Source organism: Vitis vinifera, chromosome 2, assembly GCF_030704535.1.
Source record: "Vitis vinifera cultivar Pinot Noir 40024 chromosome 2, ASM3070453v1".
Taxonomy (NCBI): Eukaryota; Viridiplantae; Streptophyta; class Magnoliopsida; order Vitales; family Vitaceae; genus Vitis; species Vitis vinifera.
Genome location: NC_081806.1, coordinates 4,148,495 through 4,174,619, shown reverse-complemented (window position 1 = coordinate 4,174,619; position 26,125 = coordinate 4,148,495). Strand labels below are relative to the sequence as shown.

General features: G+C 34.8%; 5 protein-coding genes across 8 annotated transcripts; 4 read left to right on the top strand and 1 right to left on the bottom strand.

Moving 5' to 3' along the window:
- The first annotated feature begins 5,955 nt into the window (after positions 1 to 5,955).
- Positions 5,956 to 8,341, top strand: LOC100258212 (subtilisin-like protease). Its single transcript, XM_002275374.4, has one exon. It carries the CDS (start codon positions 5,988 to 5,990, stop codon positions 8,253 to 8,255), a length of 2,268 nt encoding a protein of 755 aa, XP_002275410.2. The 5' UTR covers positions 5,956 to 5,987; the 3' UTR covers positions 8,256 to 8,341.
- A 1,767-nt stretch (positions 8,342 to 10,108) lies between these two features.
- LOC100253079 (subtilisin-like protease) lies at positions 10,109 to 12,398 on the top strand. Its single transcript, XM_002275393.4, has one exon. It carries the CDS (start codon positions 10,109 to 10,111, stop codon positions 12,329 to 12,331), a length of 2,223 nt encoding a protein of 740 aa, XP_002275429.1. The 3' UTR covers positions 12,332 to 12,398.
- Positions 12,399 to 14,311: 1,913 nt separating this feature from the next.
- LOC100265102 (uncharacterized) lies at positions 14,312 to 26,048 on the bottom strand. Of its 4 annotated transcripts, none has more exons than XR_787765.3 (5): positions 25,688 to 26,007; positions 24,396 to 24,514; positions 21,946 to 22,623; positions 18,051 to 20,313; positions 14,312 to 17,130 (listed from the first exon to the last, which is right to left on the bottom strand). XR_787765.3 is itself a non-coding variant. In XM_002275459.5 (3 exons), the coding sequence occupies exons 1-3, from the start codon at positions 25,796 to 25,798 to the stop codon at positions 22,119 to 22,121; spliced, it is 732 nt and encodes a 243-aa protein (XP_002275495.1). In that variant the 5' UTR covers positions 25,799 to 26,048; the 3' UTR covers positions 21,615 to 22,118. The 4 variants fall into 4 exon arrangements, 2 of the variants coding, with proteins under 2 accessions (XP_002275495.1, XP_010661520.1); XR_009467895.1 differs by lacking the exon at positions 14,312 to 17,130 and adding an exon at positions 17,223 to 17,979; XM_002275459.5 differs by lacking the exons at positions 14,312 to 17,130; positions 18,051 to 20,313 and having other exon boundaries at positions 21,615 to 22,623; positions 24,396 to 24,511; positions 25,688 to 26,048.
- On the top strand, positions 14,482 to 16,800 carry LOC100242816 (subtilisin-like protease 4). Its single transcript, XM_019217396.2, has one exon. The coding sequence runs from the start codon at positions 14,482 to 14,484 to the stop codon at positions 16,798 to 16,800; it is 2,319 nt and encodes a 772-aa protein (XP_019072941.1).
- Positions 17,707 to 20,198, top strand: LOC109121849 (subtilisin-like protease 4). Its single transcript, XM_019217401.2, has one exon. It carries the CDS (start codon positions 17,907 to 17,909, stop codon positions 20,196 to 20,198), a length of 2,292 nt encoding a protein of 763 aa, XP_019072946.1. The 5' UTR covers positions 17,707 to 17,906.
- Positions 26,049 to 26,125: the final 77 nt, after the last annotated feature.

The window sequence follows — 26,125 nt, the reverse complement described above, 5'->3', positions numbered from 1 at the left end:
AAATATGTTTTAATAAAATAATAGTTTTAAAATATTCTTCTTAATAAAAGAAAGTTTTTTTTATTAATAGAAAAATTCAAAAAAAAAAATTTAATAGAATTTGAAATTTTTTTAAATAATAATTGTCTAAAAATTTCTTTGTTTAATAAAAATTGTGCAAAATTTGTTTTGTAAATAAAGTTGTCCCAAAAATTAATTTTTAACTTAATTAAAATGGGTTTAAAAGTATTTTTTTAAAAATAGTGGATTTAAATCTTTTTTTCTTTTTAATTAAAATTCCTTTGGCAAAAAAATTTATAGTTTTTTTAATAATTTGTATAAGTCACTTTTTATAAATGAAAATAAATTGAAATACTTTTGTAAATAAAATTGTAAAAATTCTTTCTTTTATAGTAAAAGCAAGTAAAAATAATTTTTGTACCCAAATTGAAATTTTGTAATAAATTCTTTTGATACAATAAGAGTAAATAACTTTATTTTGAAAATTGAATACAAATGAAATTGAGAAAATAAATTGACTTTTTTTTTGTAAATAAATAAATTGAAATTATTAATGCAAAATCATTTTTAATAAAATCCTTTGAAATTTCTTGAAAACTATTTTTTTTTAATATCATTTTTTATAATTAGTTCAATAAATCAATTTGCATAATTCTATTATCATTTGTTTTGTACATTCTTCTAATTTTATTTTATCATTATTTTTGTGTATATTGTTTCATTCTTTTAATCTTGGTATCCATGATCAATTAATTATCACAATTTTCTCAATTCGTTTAGTAGAAATTGTATATATATGGGCTTAGAGGAGTGTTACGGCTCACCACCGTACATTCCCAATAGGTAACCTGACCTCCGGACCTAGATTCTATTTTTCACTGACCTGTTTTTCCTTCGAGCGTCACACTTAGGGTTTTTATTTCTTATTTTGTTTTTTCCTTTAAAAATAAAGCAAAAATAAGTGACGACTTCAATTCTATTTCTAAAAATTAATTTTTCACAAATAAATAAAAAGTGAGTCTCACCGTCAAGTAAGAACAAATAAATAAAAAGCGAGTCTCACTGTGAGGATGCATGTCAAAAACGCAGTTCCACACTTATATTAGTCTTACTACTAAAAAAATGCATAACATTAACACATCTTACCTTATACTACATTTAATAGCTAATTTATTGATTTAAAGGAAACATATGAAAACAAACAATTGAATATGGAAACAATTGAAATTTCCTCCAATAATTCAACCTTACCTTTTAAAACAATTATAAGAAGTAAGTGCATATAAATGAGATAATAAAGACATTCTAGGGGAAAAAAAAAGGGCACATTATAGGTATAACCTTTTAATTTTTTTTAAAAAAATATAATATAAAATTACCGGCTCTCATAGAACTAATTTGACATAATTTTATAACTAATTCCACTAAAAAAAGTAATTACATTCCATGAAAATTAAATTAAATTAATTAAACGTTAGTTTGCTTTATCCATAGCCTACCATACCATTGTCAATGTTCCTCATGAACTTAAAACCAAACAAAACTTTATGAATTTTATTTTTTGAAAGTAATTTTCATTTTTTTTAATCAAACACATCATAGAAAAAATAGAAAATGGAAAGTGTTTTGAGAAAGGAAAACTTTTAACTTTCACAAAACGATTAACATGTATTTTCCTTTTAATTATGACTATATTGATTTGATTCCAATTACGTAAAAGATTTTTACGTACCATTTATTATACATGCCATTTTTAACAAATAAGCTTACTATATGTCTCATTTTCCATATTCAATATTCCCATGTAGGATGTATATTCCATATTCAATATTCCCATGTATTATGTATATATATCCATTTTGATAGAAATATTCTATGTCTACCATATATATACATATGATTGTGTGACACCATAAACTTAACCCCTTGTGTTCTAACTTCTTAATGAATATAATAAATTTAAAAAGGAAATTAAAAATGATTACATTAAGATTATTAATTAGGTGGGTAGTTACCTATCATCTCTTTCTTATAAAATATTTTGACTTTCCATTATTTTTCTTAAAATTATCATACTCTTTATATTCTATTTTAATCTCTCTTACGTTACCCTTTTGATCACAATTGAGAATAAGTAAACCATGTTCAAGGTCATTATCAAATAAGGCAAAGCTTATCTTTTGGGGTAAGTAACCCTATTTAATAAGGCAGAACCTATATATTGGTTGGCGGTCAGGCTTACACAAAGCAGTCGTGCTCTTTCTTCAAAATTTATGGAGAACAAGGGGTGTAGGGTTTCCCTAATCATGGAAGTTTTCTTCCTTGTCGCTCTCTTTTTCCTGTGTGAGATCTCTGGTAGTGTCGCTTTTCAACAGATAGCCGCAGAAAATAGCTAAATTATCCTTCATTTTTGTCTTTAGCTAAATTCTCGTACCCACTCCGTACCCTTTTTTTTTTAATTTTAATTTTTTTTAAAATTACTTTTAAAATTTTTAATTACATTAAAATAAATATAATTTATAAATAATTAAATTATTATATTTTTTATAACTTATATTAAAATAAATATATTAAAAGAATTAAAAATAATCTTAGTAAAAAATTTGATAAATATTATTATAATTTTAAATATGATTCTTTATTTCAAACTTATATTATTCCTCATATATATTAAATAATTTTTAAACACCTTATAAAATATTAATATTATTTGTTTGCTCTAACTTATAAATTAGGTATCATCAAATATTATATTTTTTCAAATTTATAAAAAATATAATAAATACTTTTTAAATACCTCATAAAATATTGTTATTATCATTTTCTAACTTACAAATTAGACACATGGTGTTTATTATTTCAAAAATAATATAAACACTCACATGCATATATATATATATATATATATATATATATATATATATATATATATATATATATATATAAAATAATAATAAAGACAATATTTTTAATACTAATTTATCAACCTTTCAATAATTTTAAAAGTGTAAATAGGGTAATTGGCCGAATTAAAGTCTTCAAAATATTCAAAATTTCTCCATTCCAAAATTACCTAATTTCTCTCCATACTAATCCTAAATATTTTTTAATAAAGATTTAAATATTTAAAATCATTAAAATAAATATTTTCTTATTAAAGCTATTTTTTCAAAGTAATAAGATAAAAATCATGAAATCTTCAAAACTATAATTACAACAAATATTTTTAATTTTAAAACTAATTTCATAATTTAAATTAATGATTTAAAAAAATAAAAATGTTATAAAAATAATTTTGTTTATTTTTAATTCCATTTGAATATGATTTTTTTTAATATCTATTGATAACAATGAAATTATGTTTATAAAGGCAAAATAATAAAAATATATATTTCATTTAGTATACTTATAATGAACAATTTAAACATGATTGATTTTTATTTACTTCTAAAATGTAAAAGATAAAAATAAATGTAAAAGATAATTTTTATTTATTTAAATTTTTTTTTTGAAATTATTTTCCAAAATAGTCTTTGAATCATTACTATAATTTTTGTCTATTTATAATTTAAAAATAAAAAATAACGTTAATTTTTCAATTATTTATAAAAGAGTTTAAAAAAATAATGAAAAATTCAAAAATGGTTAAATAAGAAAGAATAGTGGCAAGTAGTAGAATAAAGACAAAATGAGTTAAGTGGAAATTTTTGTCAATTACTATCTCATATCCTTATCATCAATTATGGGTGGTTGGAGGACCTTATCTTAATTATATGGGTTGAAAACACAATTGTCCCAAAGAAATATATAGGAACAAACAATTGAATATGGAAACAATTGAATATTCCTCAAATAATGCAATCTTACCTTTTTGTTCCAATAAATGGCAATTTTTATTTTTATTTTCTTATTCTTTTTAAAGAAAATCTTCCATTTCTAAAACTCTCCTAAAACAGTTCAAACTTTCCAAAATCCTTATAAAATATTCCTGACACCTTCCAATTTTCCCTAATCTTAGGAAAAAAAAGTATGTTAATTTGGAGCATAAGGAAATTTTCATATTTTATTAATTTTCATTTTATATAAATATATGAAAACAAACAATTGAATATGGAAACAATGGAATATTCTTCCAATCTTACATTTTGTTCCAATAAATGACAATTTTTTTAGAACTCTCCAAAAACTGTTCAAACTTTCCAAAATCCTTTTAGAATCTTCTTTTTCTCATTTATATATAGGATACTTTCCATTTTTCCCTACTCTTACTTAAAAAAAAGTATGTTAATTTGGAGCATAAGGAAATTTTCATATTTTATTCATTTTCATTTTATATATATAATTCTGACATCCCATGTCATGTGCATCCAAGAGGAGCTAATTAAAGGTAAAATGAATAACATTACTAATTTTTTTAAGAAAGTATAACAGTATAAAGAGATACGTAAAAACATAATGGAATTTAATGGAATGAATACATTTAAGAAGGAAAATTTAATGAGATGGAAAAATTGATTTTTACGTTTGAATTTTATTTATATTTATTGTTTAATTTTTTTTTTCATAATTGAAATAAAAGTTAACAGCATAATGTTTTGAAATTTGTAAAACATGGATGATATTTGAATATAATTTTTAATTAATAAATTGATCAAATAAGAAAGAATAGTAAGAATTAAAATTAAATACAAAGAATAAAATTGTTTTAATTAAATTATGATAATTTTTTTAAAGATAAATTGGGAATAAATATATAAATAAGTGAAGAATTTACTAAATCGATTAGTTATAAAATATTATTATTTTTAATTAAATTATGAATTTTTTTTAAAAGAAAAACATTATTTAAATCAAATTTTTAGGTAAAAAGTAATACTCTATTTTTTAATTGAGAAATTTCGGTAATAATATTTACCTTTCATATTAAATTTATTTTAATTCAATTATAATAAGTTTTTTAAAAGGTAAACATTATCTAAATTGATTTTTAAAGTGTTCATGACAAAAGAGAAATATAATTCAAATTAATTAAATAAAACAATTATATGACGGAAGTGCATATAAATGAGATGATAAATATTCTATGGAAAAAAAAGTCGGCAAACATTATAAATATAATCTTTTAAATTTAAAAAAAATTAACATAAAATTACCGGCTCTCAAAGAACTAATTTTACATAATTTTATAATTAATTCCACTATAAAAAGTAATTACATTCCATAAAAATTAAATTAAATTAATTAAACTTAGTTTGCTTTATCCATAGCGTACTGAACCATTGTCAGTGTTCCTCATGAACTTAAAACCAAACAAGACTTTATGAATTTTATTTTTTGAAACTAATTTTCATTTTTTTAATCAAAAACATCAAAGAAAAAATAGAAAATGGAAAGTGTTTTGAGAAAGGAAAACTTTTAACTTTCACAAAATGGTGCCACGTGTTTCTATATTAACATGTATTTTCCTTTTAATTATCACTATTTTGATTTGATTCCAATTACGCAAAATATTTTTATGTACCATTTATTATACTGCCATTTTTAACAAATAGGCTTACTAAATGTCTCATTTTCCATATTCAATATTTAACTTTCACAAAATGATACAACATGTTTCTATATTAACATGTATTTTCCTTTTAATTATCAATAAATAGAATAAATTTAAAAAGGAAATTAAAAATTATTAATTAGGTAGGTAGTTACCAATCATCTCTTTCTTAGAAAATATTTTGACTTTGCAATTTTTATTTTTTTTCATTATCATACTCTTTATATTCTATTTTAATCTCTCTTATGTTACCCTTTTGATCACGATTGAGAATGTAAACCATGTTTAAATAAGGCAGGGTCTATATAGTGTTCATAATCAAATAAGGCAAAGCTTATATTTTTGGGGTAAGTAACCCTATTTAAAGAAGGCAGAGTCTATATATTGGGGGGCGGTCAGGCTTACACAAAGCAGTCGTGCTCTTTCTTCAAAATTTATGGAGAACAAGGGGTGTAGAGTTTCCCTAATCATGGAATTTTTCTTCCTTTTCGCTCTCTTTTTCATGTGTGAGATCTCCGGTAGCGTCGCTTTTCAACAGATAGCGGCAGAAAAGAGCATGTTAAAGACTTATATTGTCCACGTAAATGACCCCGTGGGTAAATTTTCTGCACAATCGGAGGCTTTGGAGAGCTGGTACCAGTCCTTTTTGCCGGCCAGCACTGAATCCGAAAATCAACAGCAGCGTTTGCTTTATTCATATCGGCATGTGATTAGTGGGTTTGCAGCGAGATTGACGGAGGAGGAGGTTAAAGCAATGGAAAAGAAGGATGGGTTTGTTTCGGCCACGCCAGAAAAAATTTACCATTTGCATACAACTCGCACCCCTGGTTTCTTGGGATTGCACAATAGGTCGGGGTTCTGGAAAGGATCCAACTTCGGTGAAGGGGTCATTATTGGAATATTGGACACAGGAGTATATCCACAACACCCTTCATTTAGTGACGAAGGAATGCCGCTCCCACCTGCTAAATGGACGGGAACCTGTGAATTCAACGGGACGGCCTGCAACAACAAGCTCATCGGTGCCAGGAATTTTGACAGTCTGACCCCGAAACAGCTACCTATTGATGAAGAGGGCCATGGCACCCACACGGCAAGCACTGCCGCGGGAAATTATGTGAAGCACGCCAATATGTATGGGAATGCCAAAGGCACTGCTGCTGGTATTGCACCTCGTGCTCATGTGGCAGTATATAAAGTATGTGGTTTATTGGGCTGCGGCGGAAGTGATATTTTAGCCGCATATGACGCTGCCATTGAAGACGGTGTTGATGTGCTTTCTCTCTCCCTCGGTGGAGAGTCTTCTCCTTTCTACGATGACCCGGTTGCTCTGGGTGCCTTTGCTGCAATTAGGAAGGGAATTTTTGTTAGCTGTTCTGCTGGGAATAGTGGGCCAGCCCATTTTACACTCTCAAATGAGGCACCATGGATTCTCACCGTAGCTGCAAGCACCCTGGATAGAAGCATAACCGCGACAGCAAAGCTTGGAAACACGGAGGAATTTGATGGGGAATCGCTTTACCAGCCAAGAAATTTTTCTTCCAAACTATTGCCTCTTGTATATGCCGGGGCGAATGGTAACCAAACATCTGCTTATTGTGCGCCGGGATCCTTGAAAAACCTTGATGTCAAAGGAAAGGTAGTTGTTTGTGATAGAGGTGGAGATATAGGCAGAACTGAAAAAGGGGTGGAAGTGAAGAATGCTGGTGGTGCTGCCATGATCCTGGCCAATAGCATTAATGATAGCTTCAGTACATTTGCCGACCCTCACGTTCTTCCTGCAACACATGTGAGTTACGCAGCGGGTTTGAAGATCAAAGCTTACACGAAATCAACATCAAACCCTTCAGCTACAATCCTATTCAAGGGTACAAATGTCGGAGTCACATCTGCTCCTCAAATCACGTCCTTTTCCTCAAGAGGACCCAGCATTGCATCCCCGGGCATTTTGAAACCCGACATTACCGGACCTGGTGTGAGCATTCTAGCAGCATGGCCGGCCCCTCTCTTGAACGTCACTGGCTCAAAAAGCACATTCAACATGATTTCTGGCACATCAATGTCGTGCCCTCATCTTAGCGGTGTCGCAGCTTTGCTCAAAAGCGCCCATCCTAACTGGTCACCTGCTGCCATTAAGTCTGCAATCTTGACTACTGCTGATACACTAAATTTGAAAGACGAGCCCATTTTAGATGATAAACATATGCCTGCCGACCTATTTGCAATCGGTGCTGGTCATGTCAATCCATCAAAAGCAAATGATCCCGGACTCATTTACGACATCGAACCTTATGATTACATACCCTACTTGTGCGGTTTGGGTTACACTAATGCTCAGGTAGAAGCTATTGTATTGCGCAAGGTGAACTGCTCTAAGGAATCAAGTATACCTGAGGCAGAGCTAAATTATCCTTCATTTTCAATTGCTTTGGGCTCCAAGGATTTGAAATTTAAGAGGGTTGTCACGAATGTAGGCAAGCCTCACTCGTCTTACGCTGTGAGTATCAATGCACCAGAAGGAGTCGATGTGGTGGTTAAGCCTACTAAGATCCATTTCAACAAAGTGTACCAGAAGAAATCGTACACAGTCATCTTTAGGAGTATAGGCGGGGTTGATTCTAGGAACCGATATGCGCAAGGATTTCTCAAATGGGTCTCTGCCACACACTCTGCCAAAAGTCCAATATCTGTTACGTTTGAATGAAGAATAGGTGCCTGTAGTTGTATATAGGAATTGATTTGTGGAGGGATTTTAATTCATGCAACCAACAAGCATTTAAATAATGAAGGTCATGTCTATGCAATGTGGAATATTGTCGGTTATGAACACATTGTTAAGCATAGTTGAATGGCAAGCCAAATTATTCCAACTGATGGCACTAACATTTTCAACAGCTTCACTGGTTTGGTTCATTTCAGTATTTAGATTAGCAAAAAATATTTATATTAAATTTAATTCGGATTATACAAGCCGGTCGATTCGAGTCATACCCATCTAATTTCAACTTTGATATAAATATATAAAAAAGATTTTAAAAGATATTGTAGAATGGGTTCAATCAAATCCAATTTTACCCAAATCAATTTTGATACATACTATATATGTAAATGCAACCCTTCCCATATTTGTATAGAAAATTAAGATTTTAAAAGCAACCCAATTCCTTGGAAAACTCTCAAATGCACAGTTTCTTTGAACATCCAAAGATCTTAGAACTAATCAATCAAACAGTGATAACCTTAAAAGATATGATACGCTCTATATATTTATATATAAATTTTCTCATGATCATCAATAAAGATGGGAAATACATAAGAATGTTATTCAAGAAACTCAAAATAAAAATAAAGGCATTATGATAAATTTGAAAGTAATTTTAAAAAGACTAGAAACACTTGTTACAATTATTACTAAATGTACTCTTAGTATTATTGATAAATGTGATTTTAGCTGTCATAAAAAAAAATTATGAACAAAATCTTATTAATTATTTATTATGAATAGTATGTTATAGCTAAATGTGACATTTTTTTTTATAAACAAAGTATTTATGGTAAAATTTTATAAAAAATAGTTATTTCTATAAATTATTCGTTACCATTTAATGTAGCCTTTTGTCATCAATAAAAGTTTAATTCATTCCAAAAGGTTATGAAACTTATTTGCCAAATGTAACAATTTGTCATAAGTACAAAAAAATTTCATCTCTAATATATATAATATTTTTTTCCATGAAAATCATATTTGAGCTAAAAATCTTCTTTTTCCCAAATTATATCAATGCCTAAATTTATGGTAGCAAATGTGAAATTTGTTAGAATGTCCATTTAGTCCTCTCTCCCATTTTAGGTTATGTTTGGTTTTCAAAAAAATTAAGGGAAAATATAAGAGAAAGAAAATAAAAAGGAAAAAGTAGAATAAATAAAAAAGTAAAGAAAAATAAAAAAAATTAATTCAAAGTTCATAAAAAAAAAATTTATATTTTTCTTCAAATTTATTTTACTTTTTTTTTATTATATAAAATTAAAATAATTTTAAAATCTATCTTTTTTAAACTAATTTTAATTATTTTTATAATAAAATCAAATATAAGAAAATCATTTTTTTTAACATTTTTTTCTTTTCTTAATATTTTTCAGAACAAACACAACCTTAGGGTTTGGAAATAAGGGTGCTACAGCAGAGAAGGGTTGAGGTTGTTTGGCGGTGGGATAGTTTGTTGAGAAAGTTTGTTAGGTACAGACGTTTAATTCTCATTTTATGATGTAAATCATATCGTGGAGGGTCTTATTTCTATATGGTGTTAATTTGGATATGAATATTTGTTGAGGATGTTTTTGGTCGGTAGTTTTCAGTTGTAGGCGTTGAGGGTGTGCTGTCCTATTCTAGATTTATTCAAAAATAAATTTTCATGAGTTATTTATAGTTGATTTTTGTTTAGATTCCAAGTCAGGACTTTGCATTTCTGAGCCTCCCGCCTCCCCCCCATCCATATATAAATTGAGGTTCGCAGTCTTTAAGGATTTGTAGCTAGGTTGAAAGGACAATAACCAATCATGGGGATCGTCTTTCTACTTGCTTTCATTTGTATGTCCGGATTCTCTCCTGCAATAGCGGATAAAACGCAGTTCAAAACCTATGTTATCCATGTCAAGCACCCAAATAATGAAGAAGTTGCAGAAGCACAAAATCTAGAAAGCTGGTACAAGTCTTTTATGCCGACTAGCATGACCGCAGACTCAGACCAGCAACCTCGCATTGTTCATTCATATCAGCATGTGATGACTGGGTTCGCAGCCAGACTAACCGAAGATGAAGTGAATGCCATGAAAGAGAAGGATGGGTTTGTTTCAGCCCGGCCGGAAAAGATATTTCACTTGCATACAACTCATACTCCTGGTTTTTTGGGTTTGCATAAGGGGTCAGGGTTCTGGAAAGGATCCAACCTTGGAAAGGGTGTCATTATCGGAGTATTGGACACAGGAGTATTACCAGACCATGTTTCATTTAGCGATGCGGGAATGCCACCTCCACCTGCGAAATGGAAAGGGAAGTGTGAATTCAAAGGGACGTCCTGCAATAACAAGCTCATTGGTGCTAGAAATTTTGACAGCGAGAGTACAGGGACGCCACCTTCTGATGAGGAGGGCCATGGAACCCACACGGCAAGCACTGCTGCTGGAAATTTTGTGAAACACGCCAGCGTATTTGGTAACGCCAAGGGCACCGCTGTTGGCATGGCACCTCATGCTCACTTGGCAATTTATAAGGTCTGTTCAGAAAGTGGTTGTGCTGGAAGTGACATATTAGCTGCGCTTGACGCGGCCATTGAGGATGGTGTCGACGTGCTCTCCCTCTCCCTTGGTGGACAATCTTTTCCTTTCCATGAAGACCCCATTGCCCTTGGTGCCTTTGCTGCAACTCGAAAGGGAATTTTTGTTAGCTGTTCTGCTGGGAATGAGGGTCCAACCAATTCTACATTATCAAATGAGGCCCCATGGATTCTTACCGTGGCTGCAAGCACCATGGATAGAAGCATAAAGGCTATGGTTAAGCTTGGAAACGGGAAAAATTTTGATGGGGAATCACTGTTCCAGCCAAGAGATTTTCCTTCAGAACAATTGCCTCTTGTATATGCAGGTGCCGGAAGTAACGCTTCATCTGCGTTTTGCGGGGAAGGATCATTGAAAGACCTTGATGTTAAAGGAAAGGTAGTTGTTTGTGACAGAGGTGGGGGCATTTCCAGAATTGACAAAGGGAAAGAAGTGAAGAATGCCGGTGGAGCAGCCATGATTCTTACAAATGGCAAGCCTGACGGGTTCAGTACATTGGCCGACCCTCACAGTCTTCCTGCAGCACATGTGGGTTACTCGGCGGGTTTAAGTATCAAAGCTTACATAAATTCATCAAACAAACCTACAGCTACTCTCCTATTCAAAGGAACGATAATTGGAAAGTCCGCAGCCCCTGAAATCACTTCCTTCTCGTCCAGAGGACCTAGCTTGGCAAGCCCTGGTATTTTGAAGCCTGACATAACCGGCCCTGGTGTGAGCGTTCTAGCAGCCTGGCCCAGCTCTGTAGACAACAGGACTGACTCAAAAGTGGCATTTAACATGATTTCTGGCACATCAATGTCGTGCCCCCATCTTAGCGGCATTGCAGCTTTGTTGAAAAGCTCTCATCCTGAATGGTCACCTGCTGCCATTAAGTCTGCAATCATGACTACTGCAGATGTATTGAATCTTAAAGGCGACCCCATTTTAGATGAAACACATGAGCCTGCCGATGTCTTTGCCGTAGGTGCCGGGCATGTCAACCCTTCAAGAGCAAATGATCCTGGACTCATTTACGACATCCAGCCAAATGATTACATACCCTACTTATGTGGCTTGGGTTACAATGACACTCAAGTAAGAGCTATTATCCGACACAAAGTGCAGTGCTCCAAGGAGTCAAGCATACCCGAGGCACAGCTAAATTATCCTTCATTTTCTGTTGCAATGGGGTCTAGTGCTTTGAAACTTCAGAGGACGGTTACAAATGTGGGCGAGGCTAAAGCATCTTACATCGTCAAGATTTCTGCACCTCAGGGAGTGGATGTGAGTGTCAAGCCTCGTAAGCTCGACTTCACCCAAACTAACCAGAAGAAGACATATACAGTGACCTTTGAGAGAAAAGATGATGGGAAGACCGGCAGCAAGCCATTTGCTCAAGGGTTTCTGGAATGGGTCTCTGCAAAACACTCAGTCCGAAGCCCAATTTCTGTGAAGTTTGAATGAAGAATAGGGGCTTCAAGTTGTAGCAACATTCTAATTCTTGCAACAGATCATAAGCGTGACATCCCACATTGGGTCGGGGTATTATATAAGTACGGACTTCTCTTAATTTTGTAAATACGTAAGAACCTTTCAAACCTAGAGCGGATAATATTAACACGAATGTAAGTCGTTACAATAAATACTTGAATAAAGGAAGTCACATACTGTGTAGTAGCGTTAATTAATTTATAGACTGTCAAGAATAGTTGAATGGCAAATAAATTATATTATTCTTCCAATTGATCATGGTATCACCTGAAAAGCTTAATTGGTTTGGTTCATGCGAACTTACAATCCTAATTCCTTAATCACGTACAAGAATGAATCAGAAATCTCTGGTCGTTCTACTGAAAGGTAAGGCAGGTTCCTTTCACTATGGGTCCTGTTTACCGTGATGCTATGAAGGGTTATGCATTACACTACATGCCTGTGAAGTACAATGTACACGGAAATTGCACGTTAAGGCTAGTTGAGGAGGGACACGGGCCAGGAATTCTAACTGTCAAGTTTAGTATGTTGTCTATAACTACCAGATGAATTAAATTTTCAAAATTTCATAGCAAAACTCACCAATCCTCATAGAAAAGAAATTCATTTTCCAAAAATGAATTTAAATATTAACTAAATAAGAATTTCATAGTTATCTTTTTACTTTTTCTCAATCTTTGATATGACAAGTTTTATGCATTATTTAATTTTTATAAAATTCTAAACTAGAAAATTGGAAAATAATTAAATATTGTTTAAACAAGGGTGAGTGGAATTAACCCTATAACACAAATCAAAATCAGTTAAATATGCATAAAAAAAACATCATGAAATAATCCAAAATTATTTAAAAAGAACTTTGAAAACAATTATTTTCTAATTTGAAAAAAAAAACTTATAATTTTATTTATATAAAAATTATTTTATAAAAAAATTTATCTTATTTGATGCATTGAACACTCTTGTGCCTAGATTTCATGCATTTTTTGGTTTCCCTATAGTAATTATTTTATTATCAATTTATAATTTTAAAAATCTTTTTACATTTCTTTTCTCTTAAAAGATAAAAGATAAAAAAATTTAACATCTTAATTTTGCTTCATCAAAATTTAAAAAAATAAATAAATTTATATTTTGTTAATTGGGCAAACAATTGATTTATTTATTATTTTAAAAAAAGTCTACTGTTTTTTTTAACCAGCCCCGCTTCCCAACTTTTTTTAATTTTATAATATTTTTAATGATTTTTAAAATTATTTTATAGTATGTGGTTAACTCGACCTAGGTATTTGATGATTTCTTTTGATCTTTTTATTTTTTTATATATTTTTTATGCTTTTCTTAACTTTTTAAAATATTTATGTTAAAAAAAAATTGGTAAAGCCATCCTTAATTTTTTGAAAATATTTATTTTATAAAAAAAATTATAGAATTATTTAATATGATCATTATTAAATTATTATAAATCCAATCTGGGGAAATTGTTACGCTTTTTATTTTTTGTAACCTTAATTAATTATGGAATTTGAGGAGTCAGCAAAGCCGGCCAGCTGATAATTCAATGGAACCGAGGGGATTTATGTCTCTTTTCTTCTGGCGGCAGACAGATGGGAATAAGATGCAATCACTTGTTTTTGTAATTCTATTGCTTCAATGCATGCAACTTAATCCTTCTACTCTAATTTTATTTTTGTCAAACCTGTTCAAGGTTGTTGTATTTTCAAGGCACCAAGCTTATTATTAAGGCTTTCAGGCCTTCGAAGCTTCAGAGAATATCATGATAAATTAAGCTCCTGATGAGCAGGCTGTGGAGGGACAGTGGTGGCTGGATTAGGTGTGCGTATGAGCAGCTGGGATGTGAACACATCTTAATAAACATAAGGGTTTCCGCCATTTTGTTCTTTTGCTGACTGATAAAACTAGGACTGAAGAAGCGGACATTGCCAAGAAACCTGCATGCCATCCAGCTAAACGCATTAAGACATGACAATTAGCCTGGTCGATTACACCAACGCACACAAACTCTCTCTCTCTCTCTCTCTCTATGCATGTGTGCTATATATGTATTGATCAGGTCGGATTATTAACACAAAGAAAGAGGGTTCTCGACTTCTTCTACCATTATGGGGAACAAGGGGTGTCAACTGCTCCCAATCATGGTGGCTGTCTTCCTTCTCAGTCTTAGTTTCATGTGTGGTTTCTCTTCTGCAGTTGCTGATCAGGAAACAGAATTGATGAATGAGCTAAGTGAAGCAATACTGGAGGAAGATGTTGCTATTGAGGAAAGTGATCACTTGCAAACCTACATTGTCCATGTTAAGAGGACACACCGCAGAGTCTTCACTAAATCAGATGGTCTGGAGAGCTGGTATGAGTCATTTTTGCCAGTTGCCACTGCAAGCTCGAACAGGAAGCAACGCATAGTTTATTCCTATAGAAATGTGCTTAATGGCTTTGCAGCGAAATTAACAGCTCAAGAAGTTAAAGCCATGGAAGAGAAGGATGGGTTTGTTTCAGCTCGACCGCAAAGAATATTGCCCTTGCATACAACTCATAGCCCTAGTTTCTTGGGGTTGCACCAAGAGTTAGGTTTCTGGAAAGGATCAAACTACGGCAAGGGGGTTATTATTGGAGTTCTGGACACAGGACTATTCCCTGACCATCCTTCATTTAGCGATGAAGGACTACCACCTCCACCAGCTAAATGGAAAGGAAAGTGTGACTTCAATTGGACGTCCTGCAATAACAAAATCATCGGAGCAAGAAATTTTGATAGCGGAGCAGAGGCTGTTCCACCCATTGATGAAGAAGGCCACGGCACCCACACCGCAAGCACAGCTGCAGGGAATTTTGTGCCAAACGCGGATGCGCTCGGGAATGCCAATGGCACGGCTGTTGGCATGGCACCGTTTGCTCACTTGGCAATTTATAAAGTATGTTCCGAATTTGGTTGCGCGGACACTGACATATTAGCAGCACTTGACACTGCCATAGAGGATGGTGTTGATGTACTTTCCCTCTCCCTGGGTGGAGGCTCTGCTCCCTTTTTCGCAGATTCAATTGCACTAGGTGCTTTTTCTGCTATTCAAAAAGGGATATTTGTAAGCTGTTCCGCTGGTAATTCAGGCCCACTCAATGGATCTTTATCAAACGAGGCACCCTGGATACTTACCGTGGGTGCAAGCACCATAGACAGAAAGATAATGGCTACAGCGACGCTTGGAAATGGGGAAGAATTTGATGGCGAATCGCTTTTCCAGCCAAGTGATTTCCCTTCAACATTACTACCTCTCGTGTACGCGGGCGCAAATGGTAATGCCTCGTCCGCCTTATGCGCTCCAGAATCATTGAAAGATGTAGATGTGGCAGGAAAGGTAGTGGTGTGTGATAGAGGTGGGGGCATAGGACGAATTGCCAAAGGGCAAGAAGTGAAGGATGCTGGTGGTGCTGCCATGATTCTTACCAATGACGAACTCAATGGATTCAGCACCTTAGTCGACGCTCATGTTCTTCCTGCAACACATGTGAGTTATGCAGCGGGTTTGAAGATTAAATCTTACATAAAATCAGATTCGGCACCTACCGCTACAATCGTTTTCAAAGGAACCATCATCGGAGTCCCTACGGCTCCCGAAGTTACTTCATTTTCTTCGAGAGGACCAAGCTTGGAAAGCCCTGGTATCTTGAAACCAGACATTATAGGCCCTGGTGTGAGCATTCTAGCAGCATGGCCCTTCCCGCTGGAGAACGATACAACCTCTAAACCGACATTTAACGTGATCTCAGGCACATCAATGTCGTGCCCCCATCTCAGCGGCATTGCGGCTTTGATCAAAAGTGCCCATCCTGACTGGTCTCCTGCTGCCATTAAGTCTGCAATCATCACTACTGCCGATCTTCACAACCTTGAAAATAAGCCCATCATTGACGAAACATTTCAACCCGCTGACTTGTTCGCCACCGGTGCCGGCCATGTGAACCCATCAGCAGCAAATGATCCAGGCCTCATTTACGACCTGGAACCAGATGATTACATACCCTACTTGTGTGGTTTGGGCTACACTGATGAGGAGGTAGGGTTGATTGTGAACCGAACGCTGAAGTGCTCTGAAGAATCATCCATACCTGAGGCACAATTAAATTATCCTTCATTTTCCATTGCATTGGGGCCTAGTTCTGGGACGTACTCAAGGACGGTCACAAACGTGGGTGCGGCCAATTCATCTTACAGTGTTCAGATTTTGGCACCATCTGGAGTTGAAGTGAGTGTGAACCCTGATAAACTCGAGTTCACGGAGGTGAACCAGAAGATAACATATATGGTGAGCTTTAGCAGGACAAGCGCGGGGGGTGAGGGTGGCAAGCCATTTGCGCAAGGATTTCTGAAATGGGTGTCTGATAGTCATTCTGTCCGAAGCCCAATATCTGTTATGTTTGAATGAGGAGCGGGTGATGAAGGATGCAACAACCGAGGATGTGAGAATTGAATTCTTGCATCCAACAAATACTCACATTCTAGATTTCGAACAATTAAGTGAGAAGCAAAATTATTTTACCTTGTCCAGATTGGAATTCATTTATCACCTCATAATTCACGAATTCGTCTACCATGTCCGATAAATCAGTGAGCTGGATTTGGTTCCCATTGCAAACTGAAGCTCGGCTCCATTTGAATCCCTCCAAGATCAATGAATCATTTGAGAGGGTAGGGGGAGGCCATAGTTTTCTCATGCATGCTGCTAAATGGCGGCGGAAGTCAATATATTCCTTCCCTAAATCAAATAATTCAGTTATATTTGGTTAAAGAAAAAAAGAAGGTTAAAAAAATAAATATCTCATAATTATATTATAAAAAAAACAATAAATAAATAAATATAATTAAAATTAATTAAAATATATTATCTGACATCTATGACTCAATACAGATTTGATGGATTAGGAATCACATAATACAGCAAAGGAGCCAACTATTTCTCGAAGTAGATCCCCACATTACGTCCAAATATAAATATCAAGTGCAATTACAAGATAGGATGACACATCTTATATACAAAATATTTAAGAACAAACCTTCCATGTTCCAATATCAGTTTGTATTATAGTCTATATAATGGAAATTCAAACGGGGAAACACTCTTGGAATTATTGTCTCCTACCTGTTTAACGTTTCTAGCATAATAACTGGAATGAGATTTCTAAAATAACCCTCCCATTTCCCAGCAATGTAGTGAAACTTGATGCAAACGATTGTAACTGGACAAATGTGGCAAGACAAGTTAGACCAAGTCCTCTAAACAAACACTGGCCACAATCCTCAGTTGCCGTCCTTAACAGTTATGGAATCTATTGAAGCTATTGTAAACATTATACTCCAAATAGGAAAGCTAATGTAGGCATTATACTCCAAATAGGAAAGCCAACGTACACTTAACCCACGCTGAGAAACTCTTATGAATATGCCGGCCATTTCTCTCTCCCTCTTCCGTATATATGTACACGAAACAACCCGTTAAAGAAACACAGATCACTGCATCTCTCCACTCCACTTATGAAGAGTGGGTTGCCATTAAAGATGGCCATTTTCCGTTTCCTCACTATAGTTTTTATCCTTTACTTCTCTCCTGAGATTGCTCAGGGAAGTCAATTTTCATCCTCAATTGAAACAACTGAGAAGAGCATGTTGCAAACTTACATTGTCCACGTTAAGCAGCTGGAAAGGAGCACCACTGCCCAACAAGAGAATCTAGAGAGTTGGCATCGGTCATTTTTGCCAGTGGCCACTGCCACTTCAGACAACCAGGAACGCCTGGTTTATTCATACAAAAATGTGATCAGTGGTTTTGCAGCCAGACTGACGGAGGAAGAAGTGAGAGCTATGGAAAATATGGACGGGTTCATCTCAGCAAGTCCAGAAAAGATGTTGCCTCTACTAACAACGCATTCACCCGATTTCCTAGGGTTGCACCAGGAAATGGGATTCTGGAAAGAATCAAATTTCGGAAAGGGGGTGATCATTGGAGTATTGGACTCTGGAGTGTTGCCTAGCCATCCTTCATTTAGCGGTGAAGGAATTCCACCTCCACCAGCTAAATGGAAAGGAAGCTGTGAGTTCATGGCATCAGAATGTAACAACAAACTAATTGGTGCAAGGTCTTTCAATGTCGGGGCCAAGGCCACAAAGGGAGTGACAGCTGAGCCACCACTTGATGATGATGGGCATGGTACCCATACGGCAAGCACAGCTGCTGGCGCATTTGTGAAGAATGCTGATGTGCTTGGAAATGCCAAGGGCACGGCAGTTGGGATGGCACCTTACGCTCACTTGGCAATATACAAGGTGTGCTTTGGACCAGATTGCCCAGAAAGTGATGTAATAGCTGGACTTGATGCTGCTGTTGAAGATGGTGTTGACGTGATCTCAATCTCTTTAGGTGATCCTGCAGTTCCATTTTTCCAGGACAATATAGCGGTGGGCTCATTTGCAGCAATGCAAAAGGGAATTTTTGTGAGCTGTTCAGCTGGGAATTCTGGCCCTTTCAACACCACTCTATCTAACGAAGCCCCATGGATTCTCACTGTTGGAGCCAGTTCCATTGATAGAACCATCAAAGCTGCTGCAAAACTTGGAAATGGGGAACAATTTGATGGTGAAACCCTTTTCCAGCCCAGTGACTTCCCAGCCACACAATTGCCTCTCGTTTATGCTGGAATGAATGGTAAACCAGAGTCTGCAGTATGTGGAGAGGGATCCTTGAAAAATATTGATGTCAAGGGGAAGGTAGTGTTGTGTGACAGAGGTGGGGGAATAGCCAGAATTGACAAAGGGACGGAAGTGAAAAATGCTGGTGGTGCTGCCATGATTCTCGTGAACCAAGAAAGTGATGGCTTCAGCACCTTAGCTGATGCCCATGTACTTCCTGCAACACATGTGAGCTATGCTGCAGGACTGAAGATTAAAGCCTATATAAACTCAACCGCAACACCAACAGCAGCAATCTTGTTTAAAGGAACCGTAATTGGCAACCCATTGTCTCCCGCTATTACTTCCTTCTCTTCCAGAGGCCCCAGCTTTGCAAGTCCAGGAATTCTGAAACCGGATATTATTGGGCCTGGGGTGAGCATCCTAGCTGCATGGCCCTTCCCTCTTGACAATAACATAAATTCAAAATCCACATTCAACATAATCTCTGGCACATCAATGTCCTGCCCTCATCTTAGTGGCATTGCAGCTTTGCTCAAGAGCTCTCATCCGGATTGGTCACCAGCTGCCATTAAATCTGCCATAATGACTACCGCTGATCTACTAAACGTTGGGGGAAAACCCATTGTCGATGAAAGACTTCTTCCTGCAGACATATTTGCTACTGGCGCAGGTCATGTTAACCCATCAAGAGCCAATGATCCAGGCTTGGTTTATGATATCGAACCTGATGACTATATACCTTATTTATGTGGCCTGGGCTACACAGATACTGAAGTTGGGATCCTTGCACATCGATCCATCAAATGCTCAGAAGAATCCAGCATTCCTGAAGGAGAGCTAAACTACCCTTCATTTTCTGTTGCACTGGGACCACCTCAGACTTTCACGCGGACTGTGACAAATGTTGGTGAGGCCTATTCATCTTACACCGTAACGGCGATTGTACCACAAGGAGTTGATGTGAGTGTCAATCCTGATAAGCTTTACTTCTCAAAGGTGAACCAGAAGCTGACGTATTCAGTGACATTCAGCCACAATAGCTCCAGCGGGAAAAGCAGCAAATTTGCTCAAGGATATCTCAAATGGGTTTCTGGAAAACACTCTGTTGGGAGTCCAATCTCCATTATGTTCAAGTGAGGAGTGGATTAATGAGAATGCAGAAGACGAGCAGAAATCCTTGCTTACATGATCAGTTAATCTGCGATGCCTCCTTTATCTCATTATCTTCATTTACAGACCGAATTGTCTGAACCTGATTATCAGGAGAATCTAAACTGTTGCTTTCAAGTAAACAGAATGAAGAATGGAGAGAACTTCTCAATACATTAGTTACCAGAGATGAGTAAATTGATTAATAGAAAGAAAAATTAAGAAATCATTAATAGAGATCTAAAAATAAAAATTACCAGGCAAAAGCATAGAAAGAAATAAGCCAAAGAGACAAAGGGAGATGGAGAAAACGAAGGACTGAACCATGAGGTAAGATGGCTCACTTAAAAACACAAAGATCGTTACATGACATCATCGACCTCCTGCAAAATGATACCCAAGCATCACCTGAACTATTCCCTATCTGCTGAATCTTAAACTTGCATGAACTACAAGATAGTTTTCTACATTATAGGAACAGCAGGGCATGGATCCACCATGTTACAATTTCACTGTCCATCCATCATTGACCATGGTAAATACCACAAGTGCACAGCAGTAATTTAGTAGTCCCAGTGGAAGAAGACAGATAGTTCAGACGACTCCCTTTACAACAAAATGACTCCGTAGTTCTTACGTCTAGATTCACATGTTCAAAAACCACCCATTGAAGACTTGGAAGAGAAGTAGAAAGAAAGTTTCCAAAAAGATCCAACCCATAATTTCGGACACAAATGAGGAAATCATTTCCTCTTGGAATTGTTAATTAAGATCTGAATAGATGTTTATTTCACCAAGAGTAGTTTAATAAACTTATGTAATTTTCAAAATTATTATCAGAATTCATTGAGAGTTTGACAGCCTTTCTCCGAAGTGTGATTACTTAGGAAACCAAAACACAATTCCCTAGGAACCTGGGTGTTATTGCCTAGAATTTCCTTTTTTTCAGCCACCAGTAACACATTTACCTTATCATTCTTTTTTGGATAGGCAACCCATTCAACATATCATCCTAGTAAAGAAGATTCTGAAGTGCATGGAATTCAACAAACTTGCATCGAGAGGATGCCTGCTTGTAACAGAAGGAAGTTGTGCCAGAGTAGCTTCAATGCATCTTTGTATTTAATGATCTAGCATGCTACAAACAGATTTTCTCCTTTATATAAATCAATCATATAGTCCCAAAAGATAAATGACAAAAACAAAATTGAATAGAAACAGCTTTGTTAAATTAAAGATTAGGCTGGAAGTATACAAGTTTAATAGATTGTTATTAAACATTAAGGAATCTTTTCCAGATAAAAAATATTATGGGCATATTGCTCAATAAAGTTGAATAGAAAAAAACATCCTGCAAGTAAGATAAGCGTTATTGGGTCAATATGACCAAAGCTTTACCAATAAATCTCAAATTATGGTAACTCATGTTGAAAAGCTTCCTCATTCAAACCTCCGCATTACTTAGTAGCATAAGTTACAGATGAGACTAGACATTTTAACATTTCTAACTTCATAGATTAAGGGAGAAAAAAGGGTTTCCACATCGTACAACAGCTCCCATGGATTTTATAATCACACAAATAAACCTTGATTAAAAAATTTTGGTAACAACTGTACCACAGCCTAACATGATTCTCATCCTCTCACAACTCAGGTTAAACCATATGAAAAATCAGGTATGAATGGATCTCAGAGCATAAAAAACGAATATCAATAATATTTTCAAGCTTCTAACCTTCAATGATGGGGTATATAGAGACCCTTGCTAGTTGCAAAGATTCAGTATGAACTTCTAGGATGAACAAGGAAATGTGGTGGCAGTAATTATATGGATGAATCCTTCATTCTAGAGCCTTTAACAAATGCACCGGTGCATGATAGCAGTGACAAAACAAACTGCAAGACAACTCAACCAAATCCTGGAGGCACATCAGGGTCCTCATCGCTACCATCACATGGCTGACTGTTCTCCATGGCTGCAGAAAATCCAGGTGGCACACCATGATCAACATCATGTGGCTCCAACACTTCCAGTGGGTGGTTGGACCCTTCCTTGTGTTCTTCAGTGGGTCCCCTTTCAGAAGGCATAGGCTGCTGCTGCTCCCCTTTTTGCTCCCCATGGCTGTTGCTCTGATGAGTGTTACTCATAGAGAAACCTGGTGGTTCATTCAGCTCATTATCAGACATTGGATCATTGATTTCACTGGCTGGGGCTTTCTGGAAACTGTTATTGCCAGTTCCATTTTGAAATTGTGCTAAGATATTGGGAGACGAAGAATTGCCCTCTTCATTCCCTTTCGGATTCACTAATTTATTGTAGACAGATTGTACTGTTTTGGTAATTTCACTTTTTCCATCATCTGATCTGATTATTTCCCACAGTCTATCAGATATGTGGTTCATTGCCTCTGTTCTAGGGATCACAAACACAATAATTAGAAATGAAGCTTACATGCATGACAAGTTCCAGTTGTTGATAAAGGAACAAGTTGAACTGCATAATATGAAAAAAAAAAAAAAAAATTCAGAGTTGCATATATTAGGGGAGAGACAGATTGTTGATCAATCATCATTAAACACATTCACATGATTTCATCACCATAACTCAATAATAACAACCAAATGAACAAACTTTCAAAACTTGGTCAATTTTGATAGAGAAATTTAGAAGGAAAATTACAATGCTAACAAAACTAAATTCAATTAAATAATTAAATTGTCCAAAATTCCGAAAATTACAGTTAAAAATGCACTACTGGACACACCCATTTTCTTTCCGGTTTCACAATTGGCCCAAATAATCTCAAGTTCTATATTTATTCTTTTTAGAATTTGTCTCAGATTCACACTTGCCACAATCTCTGAATAGAGACTTTTCTAAAAAATAAAATAAATAAATAATAGAAAACTTGGGAGGTTTTCTACTATTGTTTAGTTTCTATTTCATTAGAATTCCCTTTTGACCTTTTCCTATAGAATTCTTAACTCGAATGAGTTTACAATACATACATACATGAAGCCAGGTATTGAAGGAAAATACCTAGTGATAGGCCATGCTTGGAACTGTTCTTGAAAAAAAATTTCTCTTCTTTTGAACAAAAACAGTTTACTAACTCAGAAAACATGTTTCACAATCTTATAACAAAAAACAGTTTTTTGTGAATTTCTTTTGAAAATAAGTTGGTTTTTTAGACCAAATTTGAGGTGTTTGCAATCGCTTTTGGAATAATATTATAAGTAACAATTGAAAATATGGAGAATACTTTAGGAGCTTTTATACTGTTTATAAGTGTACAGTACCTTTATGAAGAATAAGTCAAGAAAACTATTTTTCAAATTTGAGCTCTCAAATAAATTTTGTTGCTGAAAACATAATTGCTTTGAAGGACCGTTCTCAAAACCTATTTTTTTAGAACTGTTTTTTCTCAAAACCTATTTTTTTAGAACTGTTTTCAAAAACATTGTTAAACAGGCTCTATCCCTGGTTGGAAACTATTCTTGAAAGCAATATTCTTTCCTTTAGAACATAAGAGAGTTTTCTAACTCCGAAAACACATTTGACAAACTTTTGACATAAAACAGTTTTTGAGATTTTTCATCTGAAAACAAGTTGTTTTCTAGAACAAATTTAAGGTATCTTCAACTTGTACATTAGTGTAGAGTAGCTTCATGGAAAATAAGTTGAGAAAACTGGTTTTCATATATGAGTTCCCAAACAGAATTTTCCTCCTAAAACCACTTAAGATTTGTTTTTAAGTCTCAAGAATTTTTTTTGAGAATTGCTTTCGAAAATGTTGTCAAATAGAACCATAATTATAGGGAGTATCCAGCAAGGTAAGGACACGTAGGTTTGTTTTGCATCTTGGGTTTGATATTGTAAGTGAGGATACTGGTTTAACATCTTACACTAGCCATGGTTTGCCAAATGTTCAATTATTTATTTGCTTATGTTTGATCACTTAATTGGCACCTTGGTCTGGTTACCAGAGGCAAACCACAGGAGCCACAATCACAAGATTCAGGGATGCCAAACATAACTAAGTAACTGGGTCGGTGCAGGGCACATGGAAATATTCCTTAGTAAAAGCATACCCATTTATATAAAAGGCTGGGCATGAAAAATTATAAATACACCAAAAACATCCCCAGCGAAACAAACAAAAATTCTAGGAAAAAAAAACTTACTGGATCTCTTTGTAAATGGCATCACAAAATTGCCTGGGTTTCAGATTTTCATTGCCTGCATGATTAAGTGCTTCTGACTGCTTCACCATTGAAATAATGCTGTTACGCAACTCTTCCTGCTGTAAATCATGGCATTGCATTGCTCAGAATAATTGGCTTGTGTATTTGGAAACCAAAAAAAAAAAAAAGATGCAGGGCCTACTACTCACCCATAAGAAGGAAATTTATGAATGAATCAAATTAGAGTCAGATGCATTTTAAGTTTATTTTATTAGAAAACACTCTTTTGAGAAGCATTGAAGAAGATAAGAGAATGGGAGAGAGAAGATATATATCCAACTACAAAGACAACTCCTAAGTTAGAAACCTATTCTTATTCTACTTTTTTCCTGGCTCAAATTTTTAATAAATAATTTCAAAGAAAAAATCAAGAAAAAGAAAAGCTTTGCTAGGGAGGGGCTGAAATTACAACTCACAAATCAAAGGATGGGAAACATGGACAACTTAAAAACCAACTTTAAGTTGTGTTTTATATAATTAAAACTAATAATAATAAGAGCCCTATAAATTTTATTGTGCACAAAACGTATAAAGTGTTACAATGGTTTGCATACCTCCAGCTAAGTTTTTTTTAATTCAATTTTGAAGAAAGGTCTCTAAAATGAACAGATTGCATTAAAAAATCTTGCTTCAGACTGTCCTTTCAAATCCAAAGATTGAATTTTTATCAGCAATGATGGATTAAAACAAATGGACAAGAATTTAACCATCTACATTGAGAGATAACTCCTTTTATGCTCTATTTTCCCAAATGACAAAAAGTTGCAGGTCTCTATTACACAGCAATGCATACAAGAACAATACTTCTAAAGAGATTTAAAAACCCATAAACTTATCTACTGCGAGGTAACAAGATGGAGCCCAAAGCCCACACCTTTTTCAGTCGATTCCAGGAAGGCACAAAGAATGATGCATGAAAATCTCAAATCGAAGCACAGCACTGCTACACTTAGTGTATTTCAAGTGAATCAGTAAAAATTGCAACAAAAATCTAATTGGGTTGATGCATTGGACCTTGAATCCCCAAATCCATACCCATTCTCCCAAAATCAAAATAGGAGTTATTTGAAATTCATGCAATCAAACCCTAAACGTTTCGATATTGAATCGACGAAACAACAAAAGCAACAACTTAATTAGTAAAGCAAGATTAGAGGAAAAAAGAAAACATATGAAAGAGAGGCCCAGAAAAGAGAATTGAAGAAAGAATAAGATGGGGAAAGGGGGTTTACTTTGTCCTTGAGCTTGCGAATGATCATGAGACGGAGTCTATCAAAGTCGCCATCGTCCTTGAGCTTTTGAACAACGTCTTCCTTTCTGATATTGCCTTGGCTTCCCATCATCCAATCAGAGCATATTAGGGTTAGGGTCTCTTCGTCGACGCTTAGGACTCGTATGGTTTGGGTGTGTCTATGGTGTATGGACGGCTGCTCAGGATTCTTTTATTTTTGTTGAATAACACGGAAAATTTTAAATAAACTATTCTTCAGGGTCCGCTTCGCTATCTTATCCCATAATCCGCCACCAATCAGACCATTTAGTCCTTGTGATTTTATACCTTCATTGAATTTCATTCTTTGTTACACTCAATTTTCAATTGGATTAATATATATTCCTTGGTTTTTATATTTCATGATGGGTCCATATGTCATCTCTTAATTGCTCGGAAT

What these genes read in the sequence shown, in the direction of transcription:
- LOC100258212 (XM_002275374.4), top strand. Translation starts at nt 5,988, where the DNA reads ATGGAGAACAAGGGGTGTAGAGTTTCCCTAATCATGGAATTTTTCTTC.
- LOC100253079 (XM_002275393.4), top strand. Translation starts at nt 10,109, where the DNA reads ATGGGGATCGTCTTTCTACTTGCTTTCATTTGTATGTCCGGATTCTCT.
- LOC100242816 (XM_019217396.2), top strand. Translation starts at nt 14,482, where the DNA reads ATGGGGAACAAGGGGTGTCAACTGCTCCCAATCATGGTGGCTGTCTTC.
- LOC109121849 (XM_019217401.2), top strand. Translation starts at nt 17,907, where the DNA reads ATGAAGAGTGGGTTGCCATTAAAGATGGCCATTTTCCGTTTCCTCACT.
- LOC100265102 (XM_010663218.3), bottom strand. Translation starts at nt 25,798, where the DNA reads ATGATGGGAAGCCAAGGCAATATCAGAAAGGAAGACGTTGTTCAAAAG. An exon ending in TTCGCAAGCTCAAGGACAAA is followed by an intron (nt 24,515 to 25,687) that starts GTAAACCCCCTT and finishes CATGATTTACAG; the next exon opens with CAGGAAGAGTTGCGTAACAG. An exon ending in GCCATTTACAAAGAGATCCA is followed by an intron (nt 22,624 to 24,395) that starts GTAAGTTTTTTT and finishes TGTGATCCCTAG; the next exon opens with AACAGAGGCAATGAACCACA.